Source organism: Leopardus geoffroyi, chromosome E3, assembly GCF_018350155.1.
Source record: "Leopardus geoffroyi isolate Oge1 chromosome E3, O.geoffroyi_Oge1_pat1.0, whole genome shotgun sequence".
Lineage (NCBI taxonomy): Eukaryota > Metazoa > Chordata > Mammalia > Carnivora > Felidae > Leopardus > Leopardus geoffroyi.
Window position 1 is genome coordinate 38,782,759 of NC_059340.1, and position 18,537 is coordinate 38,801,295.

The 18,537-nt window shown below is 49.0% G+C and overlaps 1 protein-coding gene across 6 annotated transcripts in view; it reads left to right on the forward strand.

Moving 5' to 3' along the window:
- Positions 1–18,537, forward strand: part of LOC123589147 (CREB binding protein) — a 129,314-nt gene that overhangs the window by 102,885 nt on the left and 7,892 nt on the right. For 5 of the 6 annotated variants that reach the window (XM_045460826.1, XM_045460829.1, XM_045460828.1 and 2 more), the window contains 10 exons: positions 290–378; positions 5,817–5,927; positions 7,440–7,496; positions 10,431–10,508; positions 10,758–10,825; positions 14,310–14,460; positions 14,934–15,080; positions 15,758–15,871; positions 16,874–17,039; positions 17,549–17,716. In XM_045460826.1, the coding sequence (XP_045316782.1) occupies positions 290–378; positions 5,817–5,927; positions 7,440–7,496; positions 10,431–10,508; positions 10,758–10,825; positions 14,310–14,460; positions 14,934–15,080; positions 15,758–15,871; positions 16,874–17,039; positions 17,549–17,716 (1,149 nt within the window). The remainder of the gene's footprint in view (positions 1–289; positions 379–5,816; positions 5,928–7,439; positions 7,497–10,430; positions 10,509–10,757; positions 10,826–14,309; positions 14,461–14,933; positions 15,081–15,757; positions 15,872–16,873; positions 17,040–17,548; positions 17,717–18,537) is intronic. The other variant, XM_045460827.1, reaches the window with a different exon arrangement.

Below are 18,537 nucleotides of genomic sequence, written 5' to 3' on the forward strand. Positions count from 1 at the left end.
ATGGGTGATCAAAGCTAGAGTTGCTTATTGGGGAGGACCTTGGGTTATGCCTTTCTGGCTGCTCCTCTGTACCTTTATCGATGTGTAACAAATGTCTTTTGACATTGATTCTGTCACATGGAATCCAAAAATGTCTTTATTAAACAGCTATGCAAATTGTTAGAAAACTATACCATGTACCAATAGGAATATCTTACTAGCTGAATCTGACAGCTCTTCTTAGTGAACTAGAGCATTGTAGGACAGTCACTGGGATACGTTTTTAGTATTTTCTCCTTTGTTTTTGCAGTATGAGTTTTCCCCACAGACTTTGTGCTGCTACGGGAAGCAGCTGTGTACAATTCCTCGCGACGCTGCCTACTACAGCTATCAGAACAGGTGAGCACCGAGCCAGCGTCTTGGCTTATAGGCACAGAGGGCGAAGGTCTCAGGGCGAGCAGGTCCGTCTGAGTATAGCCTGGGTTATGTCTTTTCTGGAGTTCTAATGAAATGGGCCACTCTCCGTGCTGCTTAGTCACTCAGGCCCATGATCTCTTAATTTGAAAGCATGCTCTTACACGGTAGCAATTTAAGCTCCTGCTTGCTGCACTACTTGAGTCAGGAAGGTTAGTTCTTAAGCTGTGGTCTTTCCAAAATGTAACCACCGAAGAGTCTGGAGTCCAGAGTAACTCTAATAACGGTTCACATACCTTTTTGAAGATCTTAAGTGGAAACATTGTATTTTATTATTTCACTTGTAAATATTTGCCTACATAATTTGGGCCGGACAGTCTGATGGAAAGACTTACATTGATGATATTTCATTAAAAAAATAATAAAAGGAAAAGTAAATAAAAATGAATAAAAGCTTTAGACTTAAACTTTTTTTTAAATTAATAACACAACACTGAATGAGATCTTGCATTCTTGTTGAGTTCTCCCCATCATAGGATGGCCATTTCAGGGTTTTGTGAGTGATAGTTATCCTGGAGAAATATTTGCCATTCTCTTAAAATGTGGGGATGGCTAAATGGGTTTTCTGTCTTAAGTAAAAGAGAATGAAAATAGTATTTTTTTGTTGTTAATTTGCCACACACAAATACAACCTCCATAGTTTTGGGGCCATTTTGAAAATTGAACTTGTCTGTGTCTCCTGTTTCAGGCAGCCACATGTTGCCGTAGCACGAGGGCATCCTCCCTGGGGGCACAGGTTGTAAATCTTGGTCACATTCAGTTACCTTGCCTCCATTTGAGGAATAGGCGACCAAATTTCTGTGACCAAGGTTCAGCTCTGTGCCTGTTCCTCGTCTGTAGGCTCAAGTGTTAAATGTCAGTATTAGGGTTTGGTGTTTTGATGATTTGATCTTGTCTGCTTCTAGTAACTGCATATGTTCCTATATTTCGAAGTAGAAGGCTTTTTGTTATTTGTTCAGAGGTACACGTGCAGGCCTCAATAATATTTAGTTTTGAAATTATCTGTGTTCTAATGATTTTAAAATACTTCCAATTTTTAAAAATATCTAATCATATTTATAATTAGTAAATCCCTTCAAAATTCTACTTTAAAACAAAAGCAAAAACTGTTGACATAAACATGTCTCAAAAGAAAGATTGCTAAGCCTTGCCCAGCCTGCTTGTTCGGGCACCGTTCAGTTAGAGTGAGGTGCTGGAGTGTGGCCTGTACCCCATCCTTAACGTTAAAAATACGTTAACATCAGGAATTTAGTTTCTGTCCTAGCTTCCCTTTCTATCAGTGGGAGGCAGTTTGAAATAATACCATAGTTCCTTCTTGATGGAACCTCTCCTGTACTGACAAGCGCTCTTCTGGGAGTTCTGGCCCTTTCAGCTACAGTTCTAGCCCCGTGACCTTTAGCATGTCCCATAACGTATGAAGTTTTACCTTCTTGTTCATAATACAAGCACAGTAACACCTTCCCTAACAACCTCGGTTGTCAGTCTCCGTGAAACAATGAACAGGAATTCACTTTGGAAACTTATGTGCCAAGCAAAATAAAGTTGGGAAATTTTAAGAGAACAGATTTCAGTTACCTGTTTCCTGAAAAATGCCCCCGCTGCTGAGTGCCCAACGTGGTTTGGGTCTAGAAGGAAGAACAGACAGCAGCTTGCTTGCTTCCATTTCTAAAATTTGGGGGCCTTTTCATTGTTGTTTCACTGTTCCTATGTCCTTTGGGACCCTGCCTTTACTGATTTGCTCATTTGAGAGCAATTAATTTCAGTAGAACTGATAGGATCAAGGCACACTTCTCTCTGGCAGGAGGTTACTCGGGGAGCACAGCCATGGGGTTGTTTGGGAAGATCTGAAATGTCCAGTTTTATTTTTGTGTAGAATTTCACCTTTACTGAACAAAAGTGTTTTTCTTACGAGTAGAGACAGAAATAAAGTTCTGGCCTAAAGCGTAGGCATCCCGCTCCTTCACTGAATCTCGCAAGGCCTGCTTCCTAGGACACTGTGCTTGCAGAGACTAACGTGCTGTAATGCTAAGAAAGCAGTGGCCTCACTCCACGATGAACATCTTAACTGCTTAAGTTTTTATTTGCATCTCTGACTACTTGTGAACACCGTGGTGTTCTCACAAATAATTGTTTTGGCACTCCTTGTCCTAAACTGGGCACCTCGAGCAATAGGATGTCCTACAGACCATTTGAACAAGTGAAACTAATATAAACTAGCATGTAAACCCGTCTTCACTTGTTTCCATGCTTTGAATATTTGAAACTCATGTTGGGAAAACTTGTGTATAAATTTTTCAGATACTATCTTTAGATATCCCAGTTATTTTTGTATACTATTATGGTACTTAAAACAATCTGCATTTGAAAATTTACTCCATACATTAAATTACCCTTACAGAGAAACTACGCAATCATATTGTGCTAATTTTAGGTACCCACATGCACATCGTTGTTGGATTACGTGAAGTATTTCTCCTTTGCAGTTCCATGTTCATCTGGTTGCTTTCTTCACACAAGGCAGAGTGTCAACGAGGCTCTTAAGATTGAAAAGTGACTTTCTGAACCATTTTGTATTTTTAGGGGGAATAAAGTTTGGACTAGGTAATAAAGGGGGGGACAGTGTGGCATTCCAGTGTGTCCCCCAGTGATCGCCAGGGCAGTTTCAGCAGACTTGACCAGTGGGTGGCTGTGCCCCTTCTCCAGACTGTTGCCGCCTCTCAGGACCCTTCTCAAACCCAGCACGTTCGATTCTCCAATGTCTCCACTTGCTTTGGGACACACACTGTTTCTGTGCCTCCCAGTTTCCATCCCGGAGGTGCTTTGGAGATCCGGGTTAGTTGCCCATGGAGGGTGTAGGCTTCCAGCATCACTGGGGTCTGCCATTAAGGCATCAGGGCTTTGCTCCGGGCTAGTTTCCTCCGCCGGAGAGTGATGGGCTGATGGTTCTTGTTTCCTGGATGTCGCTGGGCTTGATGTCCTGCTTGAATAAGGGCTAAGAGTCTGTCCAGGATCTTAAAGCCGTTTTGCCTCACGTGTAACTTTTGTGGCGATTTCGCTTCCAGACGAGTTCACCTTTTCGCTAGCCGGCGGTGGCTGTATGCTTGATCATAAAATGAATTGGAACACTCAATTCCAAGTTTTATTTTTATTTATTTTTATTTTTTTAAATGTTTTTATTTATTTTTGAGACAGAGAGAGACAGAGCATGAGCAGGGGAGGGGCAGAGAGAGAGGGAGACACAGAATCTGAAGCAGGCTCCAGGCTCTGAGCTGTCAGCACAGAGCCTGACACGGGACTCGAGCTCATGGAGTGTGAGGTCATGACCTGAGCTGAAGTCAGACGCTCAACCGACTGAGCCACCCAGGCGCCCCTACAAGTTTTATTTTTAAAAGAGAAATAGTTCATGTTGAGGGGGATATCTTTTTTGCATATTGTTCTTTTTGCCCCTGAATTGGTTTATGGTTTCTGCACTTTAATTGCCAGTGACGATCACGCCCTCCTGCACATGGAAATCCTGTTTACCACATGATTTAAGGCTCTGTAAGAACATTTCCAAAATAGTGAATAGCCAGCATCTTGTTATAGTTGATTCAGAAAACAAAACAAAACAAAAACATAGATGTAGATATTTTTAAACAGCAATATTTATCTGTTTGTTCTTGGTCAGAGTTTTTACTCTTGGCAGAATTCATTGATTGGATCATCACAAGTAAACTGGTCCCGGGAAGAAACTTTCATTAATCCAGTTCCTCCCCACAGTGAGTCTGTCATGCCTTCATCGACAGACGGAAAGATCGGACCACTTTGAGATGCTGCACTCTGAAGTTTTGTGCTTTTAATTGACTCTGTGTGTTTAGTCGGTGAAGTCCAGCAGACAGAATGCTTAGTGTGTGTAATTAAGACTAGAATTAGAACTCGCTGGGGACTGATGTGAGCAGGAATGGAGACAGACGGCCGGGTGGGGGCCTGCGCCTCCGTCCTTGCAGGCGTGTGTGCGCGTGCGCGTGCGTGAGTGACCCTGCGAGCTGCCGCGTCCCCTGCGCGTGTCCGTGCGGTGTGGCACTCCGAGTCTCGTCACAGTGTCTTTAACACTAATCCTCTTGGCATCTTGTAGACGTAGTTTTGAGCACTAAAACCGCATTTTGTCGTGCTGCTGCCACTACCTTCTACTCATCCTTTTCGCTTGTGAATTCACCTCCATTCGGCTTGTTTATTTTTACAGTATTCTTGTGTGCTCATCTTGTTTGATGCAGCGTCAGCCTGCACTTCTGTTGATTTCTCATTCGTCTCCTTTCCAAACATTTAAGAGTTTTTATTTTAATTGTTCTTCTTGGGTAGCTTGAGCCCAGGCTTGTATTATCTTACAAGAAATTGGGGTGATGGATAATTTCTCAAATGCAGATTGTGCTATAAAGATCAACTTTCCAAATTTGCTTAACTTGGATTGTCACCAAGTCAGAGCAGTCAATCACTGAGGATCTCAGATTGGTGAATGATTGGTCCCAGTACCAAACAGTTTAAACCAAAGCCTTAGAACTGAATTTTCAAAGTCTTTGAGATTGATTGTTCATGGACTTACATATATTGTATTGTTTATACAATATATCACCGTTTTTTTTCTCTGTACATTCATACTGATAAATGGCTGGAAAGTCTTTGACCCCGACTGCATTTCTGTTAAATGTTTGTCCAGAATATGGATTTGGTTTCATTCGTATTGTAACTCATTTAACGAAGTGATTAACATGAGAAAAATAACAGGAAAAAAATTAAAACCGGTTCTGCGTGCCCAACATTTTCATACCTTTAAAAGATCTGGCTTAATACCGGAAATAAAATCTGTGCATTGCTGTCAAGCATAAATTTTCCGTTTTGAAAAATAATTGCTTTTTTAAGGCCCTTGTCAGACTGTTTTGTTCGAAGTAAAACTTCTCCATCGCAAACCCTGGAGTTATATTTGATTTTCTCTGAAGTAATAACAAAATTCGAACTCCTAAATTGAGGCTCCTTGCAATTCTAGTATTAACAACTCCTTGAAAACGTTTGCATCTCGGAGCTGGCCCGAGCCCAGCCGTTGTTAGTGATGATGGCCTGTGATGTGTGCAGTGAGACCGAATGCTAATCAAGCTTTGCCTTGGCTTTCTGCTCTGTGTTGTCTCGGTGTTTGCGTCTTACCTTCATGTCTGTGCTATTTGTTCCCTCCCCTGTTCTCTAATCCTGCCCTTCCCCACCTGCCCCTGTTCCTTCCATTGTCCTCACTGACCCATCAATCAACCAACAACGCCCCCCCTTCGTCGTGGTGATCTGCCCTGCTCTGATTGGTGGCTTCGTTGCTTGGGTGGCTGTGTGTTATGATGGACCAGTTCACCCAAGTATGGCCTTCTTGCTGACAGGTATCATTTCTGTGAGAAGTGTTTCACAGAGATCCAGGGGGAGAATGTTACCCTGGGTGACGACCCTTCACAACCCCAGACGTAAGTACTGTGCTGTTATTTTTCTCGGGGTTGACTCGTAATTGTTTTGTCCCTCTTGTCCGCGATTCAAAGGGAAGCACCTCTGCCATTTTGACTTCCGGGTGGTGTGTTTTTTCATATTCGCCACGCCCACGTTCCTGCGTCAGAAGGTAGCTCTTCAGCTAGACACGGCTGCCACCTCCACATTCTTCCCTCCTCACGAGACTGTGACACCCGTAGCCTCCGCAGCAGCGGACTGGTCTCTGTTGACCTCACTGTGTCTCTTCGTTTAAAAATCCTGCTTTTTCCTGGTGGTGGTCCTCCTCCCTTTGGGGAAATTGTAAATTTTCACTCAGACCTAAGAAACCAGTTCCCTTTTGACAGAACTGGCAGTGACGAAGACCGAATCGTGTGTACATACCCCGTCTTTAGCGTTCTTCCCATCTTCTACTGAACTCTCTGTCCTCTAAGCTGCAGAGCCTGTGACGGAAGGCAGTGAGACCCCGGAGGGTAAACCTGCCTCCTTGTGGCTGGAGCTGTGGCACTTGCCCCAGCGTGCACAGGCCTGAGTTGGTCCATTCATTCCTTCACTGAGTTCACCTTTTCCTCCCCAAAGCTTATCCCCTGATGGAGTTCACCTCCGAGCGGTCACATAGAATGTGGCCAGAAGAGGCGAACCCACCAGTTGAATGGTCAACTCGTGCACGTGCTTGAGATACCGAAAGCCTGCCGGCCACCGGGTCTGCCGAGGGCTGCCAGCATCTTGTGGTTCTCTCTTTTCTCCTGACTGTGTCATGACTCCTGCCCTGCTAGTGTGACAGTCCACCACCGGTGGGAAGGCTTCTCGCCCGAGCAGTGGCCATGGACTCTGCACGTCAGCTTTACTTTATCCAGACACAGAACAAATCGTGGCCACTAGTGAGACATACAAACTGACATGACAGACCTTCTCTGTATTCAGTTTATTTTTACGTCCCTTGTAATCCTAACTATTTGGTCCAATTTCGTGATTAATAATTGGCTTATATAACTCTGTGAATCAGAAATAATTCGCATATACACTGATAATAACAAAAGGACCGTATAGAAACCAAATACTCGGTTCTTTAAAAATAAGTCAAATATCCCCAAGTAGATGCTGATCTTGTGTCATCTAATTCAGTTACCATTACAAGAGTTGATCATGCCAATTATCAGTCAGATCCAGGAGTCATTCACCGTACAGATTGAATTGACAGTTTATAGTTTTGGGTCTCAACACGATTTTGGCATCATATTTTGACTGGTCTTAATTAAATCTTATAATAAGTCCTGGTGATAGTTGGGAGGAAATATCCAAGGCAGATGGAGAAAAACATATGATAGTACTTTCTGTGGAAATAAGTTTTATACTTGAGATTTCAGCTGACCATTATTTACTTTTTATTTGAAAAAGTAGTTATAATATCCCACAGACCCTGTAGTTCATGCTCCAGAAATACATTTAGTTAATTAACAGTTTTCTTTCTTCCCTTTTTTTTTTTTTTAAACAAGGACAATTTCAAAGGATCAGTTTGAAAAGAAGAAAAATGATACCTTAGATCCTGAACCGTGAGTAGATAAGCGATTTCTTTCTGACTTTTGGATTTTAAGCTTCAGATCGGGAAAATCCCTCCTTGTGACGGGCCTGCAGGAGAAGGCCCCTTTGGAATGTTGGGAGTGGGTTGCCCTGGGTGAAGTTATTTCAGATATGCATTCTTTTTACCTCAAACAAAATATGTATGTCTCTGCAGCATCCTGTCCAGTTCCTGAATTTTAACAGCAATGACATTAGATGGATGCTTTGGTTCTCTCAGAACCTTTCTGCTAACTCCGTCATCATGGTTATTGAGAGGCCGTTTAGTGTGACTCTTTAGAGACTAAAGATAAGAATATTTGCTGCGGTAGCGCTAACACCTTTTAACGGGAAATTTCAGAAAGGAAACTTTTTAGGAACGACTGTTTAAAAACGAGTAACAGGAGGCCTGGCGTATGTTTTTGCCACTTTCGTGTATTTCCAAAGGCCATTGTCAGATCCTCTTGTTGTCTCCACTGGTCAGTGAGGATGCTTCTTTTGCAAAGTTTGCTTTGCGATAACCCCTAAAGAGGCTTCAGAGTTCCTTCCATGTGGCAGTGTCTCCAGGTCCCTAAAGCCAAGTGCTCAGAGCACCCCAGCGTGTGGAGGTGCCCATCGTGTTCTGTTGCTTCGGTGAGCACAGGCTCCAACACCATGGGATGTTTGGGAGCCGAGAGATAGGTCCTCCTTCCCTTGGTCCCAACGCCCCAGCTCTGGGCGGGGGGGGGTCGAATGCTGCGGTGGAAGATGCAGACTTTGCACCAGGGGCTCATTTTGAAGGGCTTTCCTGTTGGGAGCTCACCCAGGCTTTCCCAGCAGCAGTGCCCAGGCAAATAGGGGAGGGCACGGCAGCTACTCGAGCTCCAGCCTCAGCACAGTGCCTGGTGCGTGAGGAGGCTGTGCCCCGTATTTTTCATCACCAGTGGATCGTCTGTCCTGATGTTCTGTGTCCATTGTTCACATTATGTGAACCTCCCCTGCCCTGGGTGAAGGGCCACTTACACTGTTCTTTGACATACGGATCTCCTCTGTGTGCCCTGGAGGTTTTGAAGGACTTCGTTGGTTTCTGCTGTGGAAAGATCATCCTGGATCTGTGAGGTGGATTCACCAGGCCAGGAAATGACTTTGCTTTCCAGTAGGAAGCTAGTTAAGAGACTCAGAGCAACAGCTCAGGCAGGAAGTAGAAGCTTGACCTACATAAAGGAGCACCTCTTGGTAGGAGAAGCCACACTGTGCGGGTGAGGAAGGAGACCATCTAGGTGGCCGCTGAGATGCTTGTGCATGAACAGGAAACATGGGAACAGGAGCCAGCCACGTGGTTAATAATGGTTCGTGGGGAGAGGATGAAATTGAAAATTGATAGAATAAGGTCTAGAACATAGTTTTGTTGTTGTTTATTTTGAGAGAGAAAGAGAGAGCACAGGTAGGAGAGGGGCAGAGAGAGGATCCCAAGCAGGCTCCGCTCTGAGAGTGGTGACCCCGACACAGGGCTCAAACCCACAAACCATGAGATCATGGCCTGAGCCGAACAGAAGAGCTGGACACTTAACTGACTGAGCCACCCAGCCGCCCCTAGCACATACTTTTTTCTTTCTTTCTTTCTTTTTTTTGATAGTCCTCTTCTGTCACATAGGAAAACATTGAGAGTGGAGTATCTTTGGAGGGGGCACAGAAACAGGGAACTGTTGCCTGGTGACCCTTTAAATTCCTAACACAGAGTATGAGCCCCACTGCTGAGGTTTCAGAGAAGGAGCTGGTTGGGGGCAAGGCAGCACTAGAGGCAAAGAGCAAGGTCCAGACGGAGCAGCCATGGGAGGCGGGGGGTGGTGGTGGCGGTCGCAACAGCACAGGATGCTGCAGAGTGCTGGCAGGCCATGAACTAGGCACTCGTGCTGCTGTTGTACACAGTTTTGCACATGTGTGTCCTTTCCCCATCCCGACCAAATAGGAACAGAGAGGCAGAGTTAGACTGGATCCGTGGCTGAAGGCTTGCTCAGCAGGGGCAGAGGAGAGATGGGGGCCCAGGACTCAAGGCAGTGTCGAGAGCGTACGTCAGGTTACCGGGCTCAGCGTCAAGGCTGATAGGAAGAGCTGGAACTTAGCAGAGTTGGAGGAGGTGTGGTGCCTTCTAGTCCTCAGCATTCCTCCAGACGTAAGCTGTGGTGGTGGTTAAGCGGGTGGCTGAGGAAACAGGTTTGCGCATCCACGCGTGTTGGCAACTAAGATTCCCGGCTGAGGTGACAGCCGGGTGAGCCGCAGTGGGGCTGGGTGAGTAGCACCTCGCCCCTGCTGTCCAGTGCTGACTCGAACAAAGGCCATCACTTGCCGATCAGCTTAGCGCTTCCCACCTTTGTGATTGACTCGGAGCAGATGCTTCCTGTACCTCAGCTTAAGAGCAAGTGTTTCTAACGTGCAAGTGTTGTTCTCGGTCATTTGAGTCCGTTTACACATGTGCAGGCACTGGTCTTGGAAATGCGTGGTAATATCAGAAATACTGGCCTGTAAAATGCGCGTCTTTCATAGCAGTTTTTGAAAGTGAAGTTTCATTTCTGATTGCAAAGGAGATTGGGAGAAGCAAGGCATAGGCATTTGTACAGGGAAGTGGAGGAGCCCAGCTTTCTCACAGAAAATATTGTGCCTGTGCATTTTTAAAATATGGCTGAATCAGAGGTGCCTGGCTGGCTCATTCGGTGCAGTGCGTGACTCTTGATCTTGGAGTCGTGCGTTCAAGCCCCATGTTGGGCGTAGGGAAAGAATAAAGTAAAATACAGCTGAAGCAATCAGCAGAGGCATTCATAAGTGCCACAGACACTGGAAGTGATCAGAGGACAAGATGTGAACGCGGTACCCAAGCTTCTGCCGACGGCTCCCTTGGACAGCTCCCTTGTATGTTTCCATGTGCATTACAGCACACTCTCTTTGTCTTCCAGTTTTGTCGATTGCAAGGAGTGTGGCCGGAAGATGCATCAGATTTGTGTTCTGCACTATGACATCATTTGGCCTTCGGGGTGAGTAATTTCCTGGTGATTTCCTGTGATCTTGGGAAAAGCCTTTGCGCCGAGTGGAGGGAGGGGCCTGCAGTGAAGCCGACAGCAGCTCCTTCTCAGTTTGTGTCCTCAGCGTCTGCCTGCTGGGACTGTGGGCTCAAAGCGCTCTGCCCCTTCACTTGTGAATGATGCTGCCAGCAAAGCACTTAAGCCGCATGTCTTGGTGGCGAGACTATTTTATGCAATCTGATCACACCCGTTCTTTTACAGCTTCGTGTGCGACAACTGCCTGAAGAAAACCGGCAGAACTCGGAAAGAAAACAAGTTCAGTGCGAAGAGTAAGTTGTGGAAAGGTTTTTTGTTCCCCCATCTGTGCGTGAGGTGCTTGTTCCCGCTCCCTGGTCTTCCTTCAGCCCCTCTCAGTATGTGGCTGTGGGGTCCATTTGTCCGGGGGTCTGTGCCAAGTTCACTTTCTAGCACCGCTAAATGGAATCATTGGGCCTGATCTTTGCCCGAAAACCAGATTTACGGTCCGTTCGTGCTCTACGTGAAAATTTAGAAAACTCTGAGAGAAAATGCATCAGTAGATCCTTTTCAGGTAGCTTAGAAATCTGACCCCCGCCAACACACACACAGACACCCCACTCTGGCATCCTGTTGTGACCAGCACGCTCAGCCCTGGGCCGCACGGGGCAGTTGCGTGGCCCTCTCTGCTGGGACTGGCAGAGCCTGGTCTGCCTGAGGACTGGTTATGCGTTTTGCTGCTGTGTTTAGGGGGCAGCTGGTGTCCTTCCACAGTAGAGGGCAGCCCGTTGCGACTTGAAGTTCAAGTATTCATGGGTAGTCTTGACTCTTTTGGAGAGAGCCTCCTTTTCCATCGTGATCTTTGTCGACCTGGTTCTCGAGGGCTGGGAGCCCCTTGCGCAGCGTGTCGTTCCCGAACTGTCCTTTGCCGAGTTCACAGCAACCCCGAGTAAAAAAGCCACCTGCAGCAGCACCTTGACAGCCCACTTGCCCGGTGCTCCCCAGCAGGGCACGCGGCTAGCACACTGCTCGAGGCATCCCCAGTGAGACCCAGGGCCTCTGAGGGGCAGGGAGCAGGAGAGAGAGATCCCTTGCCGGGGGGGGGGGGGGGGGGGCGGGGAGCAGGCCAGGAGGAAGCCACTCCAGGGGCTTCCCAACTCAGTGGTAACAGGTAAAGACTGTTGTTACCAAAATGGACAATTATCCTATAACTTAACCTCGCTCTTGTAAAACCTGTTGAAATGCCGATAAACTCCCAAACTGTTGTAATGCTTTTCTTTAGCTCAGGGTTTCTCAGCTGAGCCACCATTGACATTCAGGGCCCCGATGACTCTTTGTTATGGGGGCTGTCCTATGCTCTGTAGGAATTTAGGAGCATCTCTGGTTGCTACCCACTAAATGCCAGTAACACTACCCCCGCCCCCCTGAGCGGTGGCCATCAGAAATGGCCTTCAGAAATGCCACATGTTCCCCCAGGGCCAGGGCACAGTTGTCCTCAGGTGAGAACCCCTGCTTTAGAGCGTCTGTTCTGAGTGAGATCGCTCAAGCAGTCAGCAGCCTAGAAACACCTTGCTGAACCAGAGCCTCATGACCAAAGCACAGTTGCCAGGAGAGCTGGGCCTGGGTAGGAGAGCAGTTGCGGCTGGTGGCGGAGGGGGACAGAAAAGCCCAAGAGCAGGCCTACGAGGTGAGCCTTAGCGTCAGAGACACATAACACTGACTGACTGACAGAAGAGGACCTCGGAAGTCTGGCCACCCCTACACCCCTTCGCGCAGACGTGTGAGCACAGCCTTTGCGAGGGTCTGTAGGCTGCAAAGGATAGGCTGCCGCCTGTGCAATTGTGCCAGCCCCGTACCTCCATCGAGTCAGCGACTATCCCCCGGGCCCCTCCCTGCCTGGGACCGCGCACGCAGCCCAGCCGGGTAGAGGGAGGAAGGACCACTGGAGACGCCCCCGAGCCAGAGCCCCTGTGCAGGGTTGTGAGAGGCCTCCCTGGAGATGGGGCGACCCCGACATCAGAAAGCAGACACCAAAGGATTTGAGCCCGTAAAGGGACAGAAAAGTCCCCGTCACGTGGTTTGGGTGAAAATGCACATTGAAAGCCTGGGGGAAAGGGAGACTACGATTCAGGACGTTGGTTTCTTGACTCTGCATTGACACTGTTACCCCCGTATCCCCCAAAGTTGTCTGCACGTATCTGTGACGACGTGTGTGTGGCAGGCCCCACGGCATAAGGCGGGCCCCCGGGAAGGGAAAACGAGCGGGAAACTGGGAAGCATAGCGGAACGAGGCAGAACTGTGCATGACACACAGGGAGGGCGTGGCGCTCCCCGAAATCATTCCTGCGGGGACCGCCTCTGCACGAGCAGCCCCTCTTCTGCCCAGAGGACCCTTGTGTTCACTGGGGCTCTTCAGAGGGCGCCTCTCCGTCTTCCCGGTGCTCGTTTATTACAAGGTGGTCCTGTGTTGTCTCATTTGAAACTTTTTTTTTAATACAGGTCATTCAGGTGATTTGAAGGAAAAAGTAAAGACCTAACTTTAAAGGTTTATTCTTCCGTTTGCTATTTGAAAATCACAGTGTGAGGTCCTGTTTTCACAAGGGAAGGGCAGACGCTGGACCGTGGCAGGTGGCCCTTCGTAGCTGTGTCCCGCCTTTCAGGATTGGAAAGCGCCTTGTGAGGGGGACAGGCCGTGCTCAGCAGCAGCACAGGGGCATAAACACGAGGGTCCCCCCCCCCCCGCCCCCCGCCACTCACAGAGTAATGAGGCAGCTGTGCACGCCGTGTGTCTTCGCCAGAGTGTGGGATAGATCATAAATCCGCTCTCCCCTCATTGGTGGAACTTGTCAAGTTCTTCGTTTTCTGTGGGGTTTTTATTTCCTGGTCATGGTAGTTTTTTCATTTTAAATCACTTTTATGGAGGTACAACTTACATACAAGAAAAACTCCACCATTGCTGTGTTTATTGCACAAAAATGGAATTTAGAAAGTCCATCTAAATTTTCCAGATACTTCTTAGTAAGGAATCTTATAAAATCCCAGATAGCTTTTTAAAAACATTTCTCATTATGTAGTGTTTTAAAAATCAATGAATATAAAGAAAATTATCAGCGTTAACCTTCTGTAACTTTTTCTTCTAGTCTTTTCCCCTTGTGCAAAGAGTTTTTCTGCTGTGCCCAGTGTTCCTGTCACAGTGGCCACGCCTGGGGCGTCCCCGGGAGAGAGAGGGTGTGGAGGGGGTCTAGGGCTGATGTAGGTAGTGATGCCCTGTGGGCTCCCATCTGGGATGCGTTCCAAAGGCTGTATGAGGCTGCATGCGGGACTCCCTCGAGCTGGGCAGGAAGGGGAGAGGTATGCCCTGCCCTTCGGGGAAGGCAGAGTTCGTGCAGTGTGGATTCTGGCCATGGGCAGACTTGTGGGGGCACTCTCACCAGGGCCTGGGCACGGGAGGCAGGAGGTGGGCTCAGTGGGGCCCCTGTGTGTGCTCCCTCTGCTTTGCCCCACAGCCTTTAGTCTGCCTTTGTGGCTCTTCTGCCCTTGTGTCTAGAAAAAGATGGAAATATGTGGGCATTTAAATGATAGCACTTGTCAGCGTGCAGAGTGCCTGAGGTCCCAAGTCCACCTTTCCCTTATGAAATGCTTACCACATAGGACAAGCTAGTTCCCTTCTGGATTTGTAAAACGTTAATCCATAGAATATCAGACTGCACTGAAAGAGAAAGGTGGGTTCTCTGGCTTCAGCCACCTTCTCCACAGCCCATGCGAAGCCCCCTCACCTGCTTGCTCTGGACTTTGCAGGACTACAGACCACGCGATTGGGCAACCACTTGGAAGACCGAGTCAACAAGTTTTTGCGGCGACAGAATCATCCCGAAGCCGGGGAGGTCTTTGTCCGGGTGGTGGCCAGCTCAGACAAGACTGTGGAGGTCAAGCCTGGGATGAAGTCACGGTTTGTGTGCACATGTTGTGCTGTTTTCTGAAGTGTTCTTTGAGGGGTCACCGTACCTGGTTAACAAAAGCCCTGCTTTCTGGCAAGGTTTCAGGGCCTGGCTGGTTCAGTCTGAAGACCACGCAGTTCTTAATCTCGGGCTTGTGAGTTAGAGCCCCACATTGGGTGAAGAGATTACTAAAAGATTAAACTGGGAGTTTGTAGAATTTAAAGGTTTTTCAGCATATAACGTACAGTGAGCCCTTCTCTCCGTATTCCGCATTCATTAGCGGACGTAAAATTTCTGACTGAGACTGTGTCACAGAGAATAGGGTCACAGCTTGTCTGCCTGGGCTGAGCACTGGGGCCAGCAGTCAGAGGAGGTGACCAGGCCTCCTGCTCCTGTGCACGGAGTGGACTCAGGGCCAAGGGTCTTGTTTGTAAAGCATCCGGGAAGTGATGACACGTGCAAATCTCAGGCTCTTTTATTCCAGGTTTGTGGATTCCGGGGAAATGTCTGAATCTTTCCCGTATCGAACCAAAGCACTCTTTGCTTTTGAGGAAATTGACGGAGTGGATGTGTGCTTCTTTGGGATGCACGTGCAAGAGTACGGCTCCGATTGCCCCCCTCCAAACACAAGGTAGTCATCGTCGTCGTCCTCCTCCTCCTCCTCCTTCTCCTCCTCCTCTTCCTCTCGGGTGCGTGTTAATGGGCCCGTGCGGCTCAGCAGACCAGGCCCCCAAATACTGTAGAGAAGTCATGTGCTTCAGAACTGGCTTTAAATCAAATAAGCCACGCTTAACTGACCAAGCTGGTTAGTGTAGTTTAACCCTAAGCCAATGAGAAGGGAAGGGTTTTGATGACTGATGAGAGCCTGTTCTATGTTGTGAGTACTCACGAATTCCGGTCCTGGTCTTGCCATTGTCCCTGTCTTACCTGGGGCAGGTGAGCCCACAGAGAAGGGGTGGGGATTCCTCCACGGGCCCCCGCCTTGTAACCTCTATCCAGAGTTCTTTCACGCTCAGTCAGGAGTCCAGGTGACAGGGACTTGGAGGTGGCGTTTCTTAGTTTGCCCCGGCCTCTCCCTGGCGGTCCTGGTGGGCAACCTGCTGCTTCTCGGCTCAGCGATGAGTGAGATCATTCATTGGCAGTGGCGGTTGGTGATGAGAGTTTTCTTACATCTTGTCTGTGGCCAGTGTAACTGCTACAAAACAGAATTTGTCTCTGGAGCTTTTTGGATGTTGGTGTTTGCTTTCAAGTTTGGGGTGTATCCTGAACTCTGAATTAATTTCTTTCCGCTTGCCCTCCCCATCCTAGGCGTGTATACATATCTTATCTGGACAGTATTCATTTCTTCCGGCCCCGGTGCCTCCGGACCGCTGTTTACCATGAGATCCTTATTGGATATTTAGAATACGTGAAGAAATTGGGGTGAGTTTACTCCACTTTATTCAGAACTAATAAAAAATCCAGCTTTAATTTTTATTGTGTATTTTACGAAATAACATGAGTATTTTTTTCCCTAAGTCATACGTATTTTTCTTTTAACGTCCTTAGATCGATGGTCTCCCAAGGCCCCCTTCCCTTAGGGCCATGCAGATCTGCCTTCTGTGCCCTGCTCTTTTTTCTAATTTTCTTAATTTTATTGAGGCATATTTTATGTATCACAAAGGCTGCCTATTTTAGGCGTACACTTCCGTGATTTTTAGGTATGTCACCGAGCGGTGTGGCTGTGGCCATAAGTCAGTTTCTGAGCATTGTCCTCCCCACAGTAGGATCCCTGCCCCCGTTCACTGTTAACCCTGTTCCGCCCCTGCGCCCAGCGACCCCTCGTCTGCTTTCTGTCTCTCTATGTTTGCCTTTCTGGACATCTCTGTTTCTCCGTTCTAGACCTGTCACTTTCTTTTGCAAAATTTGAAAAAGTTAGAGGTATTTGATTGATAGGTCCCTAACCAAATGACCAATTTATTCTGACTTTCGCCCCTTAGAGAGAAACACCCAGCCTCTCTGGTGCACAGGAAGTAGTGGTTAGGAAAGGCAGTGCGTTCCTGGGTGGAAGTCCTCCCACACACCCGAGAGCCGTGTCTCCCGGGGCCCTGTCCCGTGCTGACCGTGTGCCCTTGGAGCCTCGGCCCCCGCCCGCCACGCGCACCTGAGAGGGAACATCTTAGGGCCGATTTCCAGGTGTGCCCTCGTGTGCTGCAGATCAGCCTTGCCCGGCCGCACACTCCTCCCCCAGCGCACGGGGCCTGCACTGAGCTTTTCTGAGCCTGTTACATTTTACCACAAGTGTTGTGGTAATTTCTTTGTTTTTTCTTTTCGTCTAGTTATTTCTCTCCTCGCTTTGGTCCCTGCTTCTCCCCTGTTCCTCCTTGAAGGCAGGGAGGCTTTCAGTCACCACTTTGATCTGAATTGTGTCTGTGTGTCCCGTAGGTATGTAACAGGACACATCTGGGCCTGCCCCCCGAGTGAAGGAGATGACTATATCTTCCATTGCCACCCCCCTGATCAGAAAATCCCCAAACCAAAGCGCCTGCAGGAGTGGTACAAGAAGATGCTGGACAAGGCATTTGCGGAACGGATCATTCACGACTACAAGGTACCCGGTGCTGAAACAGGGCGTGGCGGCGGGATGGCGTGTCTTCCTCTCGTGCTCACGCACGTTAGAACTGCGTTCACCTACGAGGAGTAGGAAGGAGAAAGAGCATTGGGGCGCCTGGGTGGCTCAGTCAGCTGAGCGTCCGAATCTTGATTTCCAGTCAGGTCATGATCGCAGGGTCGCAAGATGAAGCCCCTTGTTGGCCTCCGAGCTGAGCGTGGAGCCTACTTGGGATTCTCTCTGTCCATCTGTCCCTGTCCCCTGCTTGTGTTCTCTTTCTCTCAAAAAAAGAAGAGCGTAGACAAAAGACATAGAAGCCTTTATTTGCAGTCCACCGGGAGTTTTAGCTGGTGTTCTGAAAGCCGCGGTGCCTGTTGAAATCTGATCTCAGCTGTTCGTGGGTTACGTCGCACAGCCCCGTCCTCTCCCGGTGGCGTGACCCCTGCACCTGCTCCCGGGAGCGTCACTCAGTTCCCTCTTCTCACGGACGTGCTTCCTTCACTTTCCAGGACATTTTCAAACAAGCGACCGAAGACAGGCTCACCAGTGCCAAGGAGCTGCCCTATTTTGAGGGTGACTTCTGGCCCAATGTGCTGGAGGAGAGCATTAAGGAGTTGGAGCAAGAAGAAGAAGAGAGGAAGAAGGAGGAGAGCAGTGCAGCCAGTGAGACCACGGAGGTAAAGAGACCCCGCGGGCCCAGCTGCACGCTGAAGGCCGCGTGGATTCGTGCCGTCGGGCCCATGGGCCGTGGCCTTCTCTGTGCTGATGTTTTCGTATGTGCCCCCTCCCCTTCTCACCAGCCACCGCAGGTCAGGACTGGAGCCCGGGGGGCACAGCCCACACTACGTGCGGGGTGAGCTGAGACATGGGTGCTGGGGACGCATCACATAGGAGAAGGCACACGGGAGATGCTTGCTCTGGCATCTCTGAGTGGGGCGGGCGGACAGAGCCGGGCGGACCTGCCCTGAGAACAAGACCCTCAGTTGGCGGGCCTCTTTCTTCCGCTTTGTTACGTGCCAGCCCTCCACCTTGGCGCTGCCTTCGTGCACGGGCTCCGTGCTTGGCAGTGCGGTGGTGACTCGAGAAGACTCCATCCCTGCCTTCGGGGGGAGGGGGGGGGGCGTGTCCTAGTAGGAAGAACAAGTGAGGGAGGGGTGTGCCGGGACAGCAGCAGGAGCAGGAAGGAAGGGAGCGCCGCCACCGGGCAGGTGCAGGTGCTCCCGCGGGGCCTGTCTGGAGCGGTGGCCGAGGCCGAGCTGCTGGGAAGAAGCCCAGGGGGCCCCAGGTAAGGAGCTGCCGACCACAGGAGGAGGCGTGTGAGGGCTGGAGTTGGAAGCAAGCGTGTTGCGTTCGGGATGCGTGAGGAGAGGCCGGAGTTTTGATTTGGTTCGTGACTGTAGAGGCAGTGAGCAGCTAATGGGGTGTTTGGGGAGGAGCAGCGGCTCTCTGGCCCGTGAGGAGCGTCCCAGCTCTGGGCCCTGCTGTGTCCGGGGTCTGA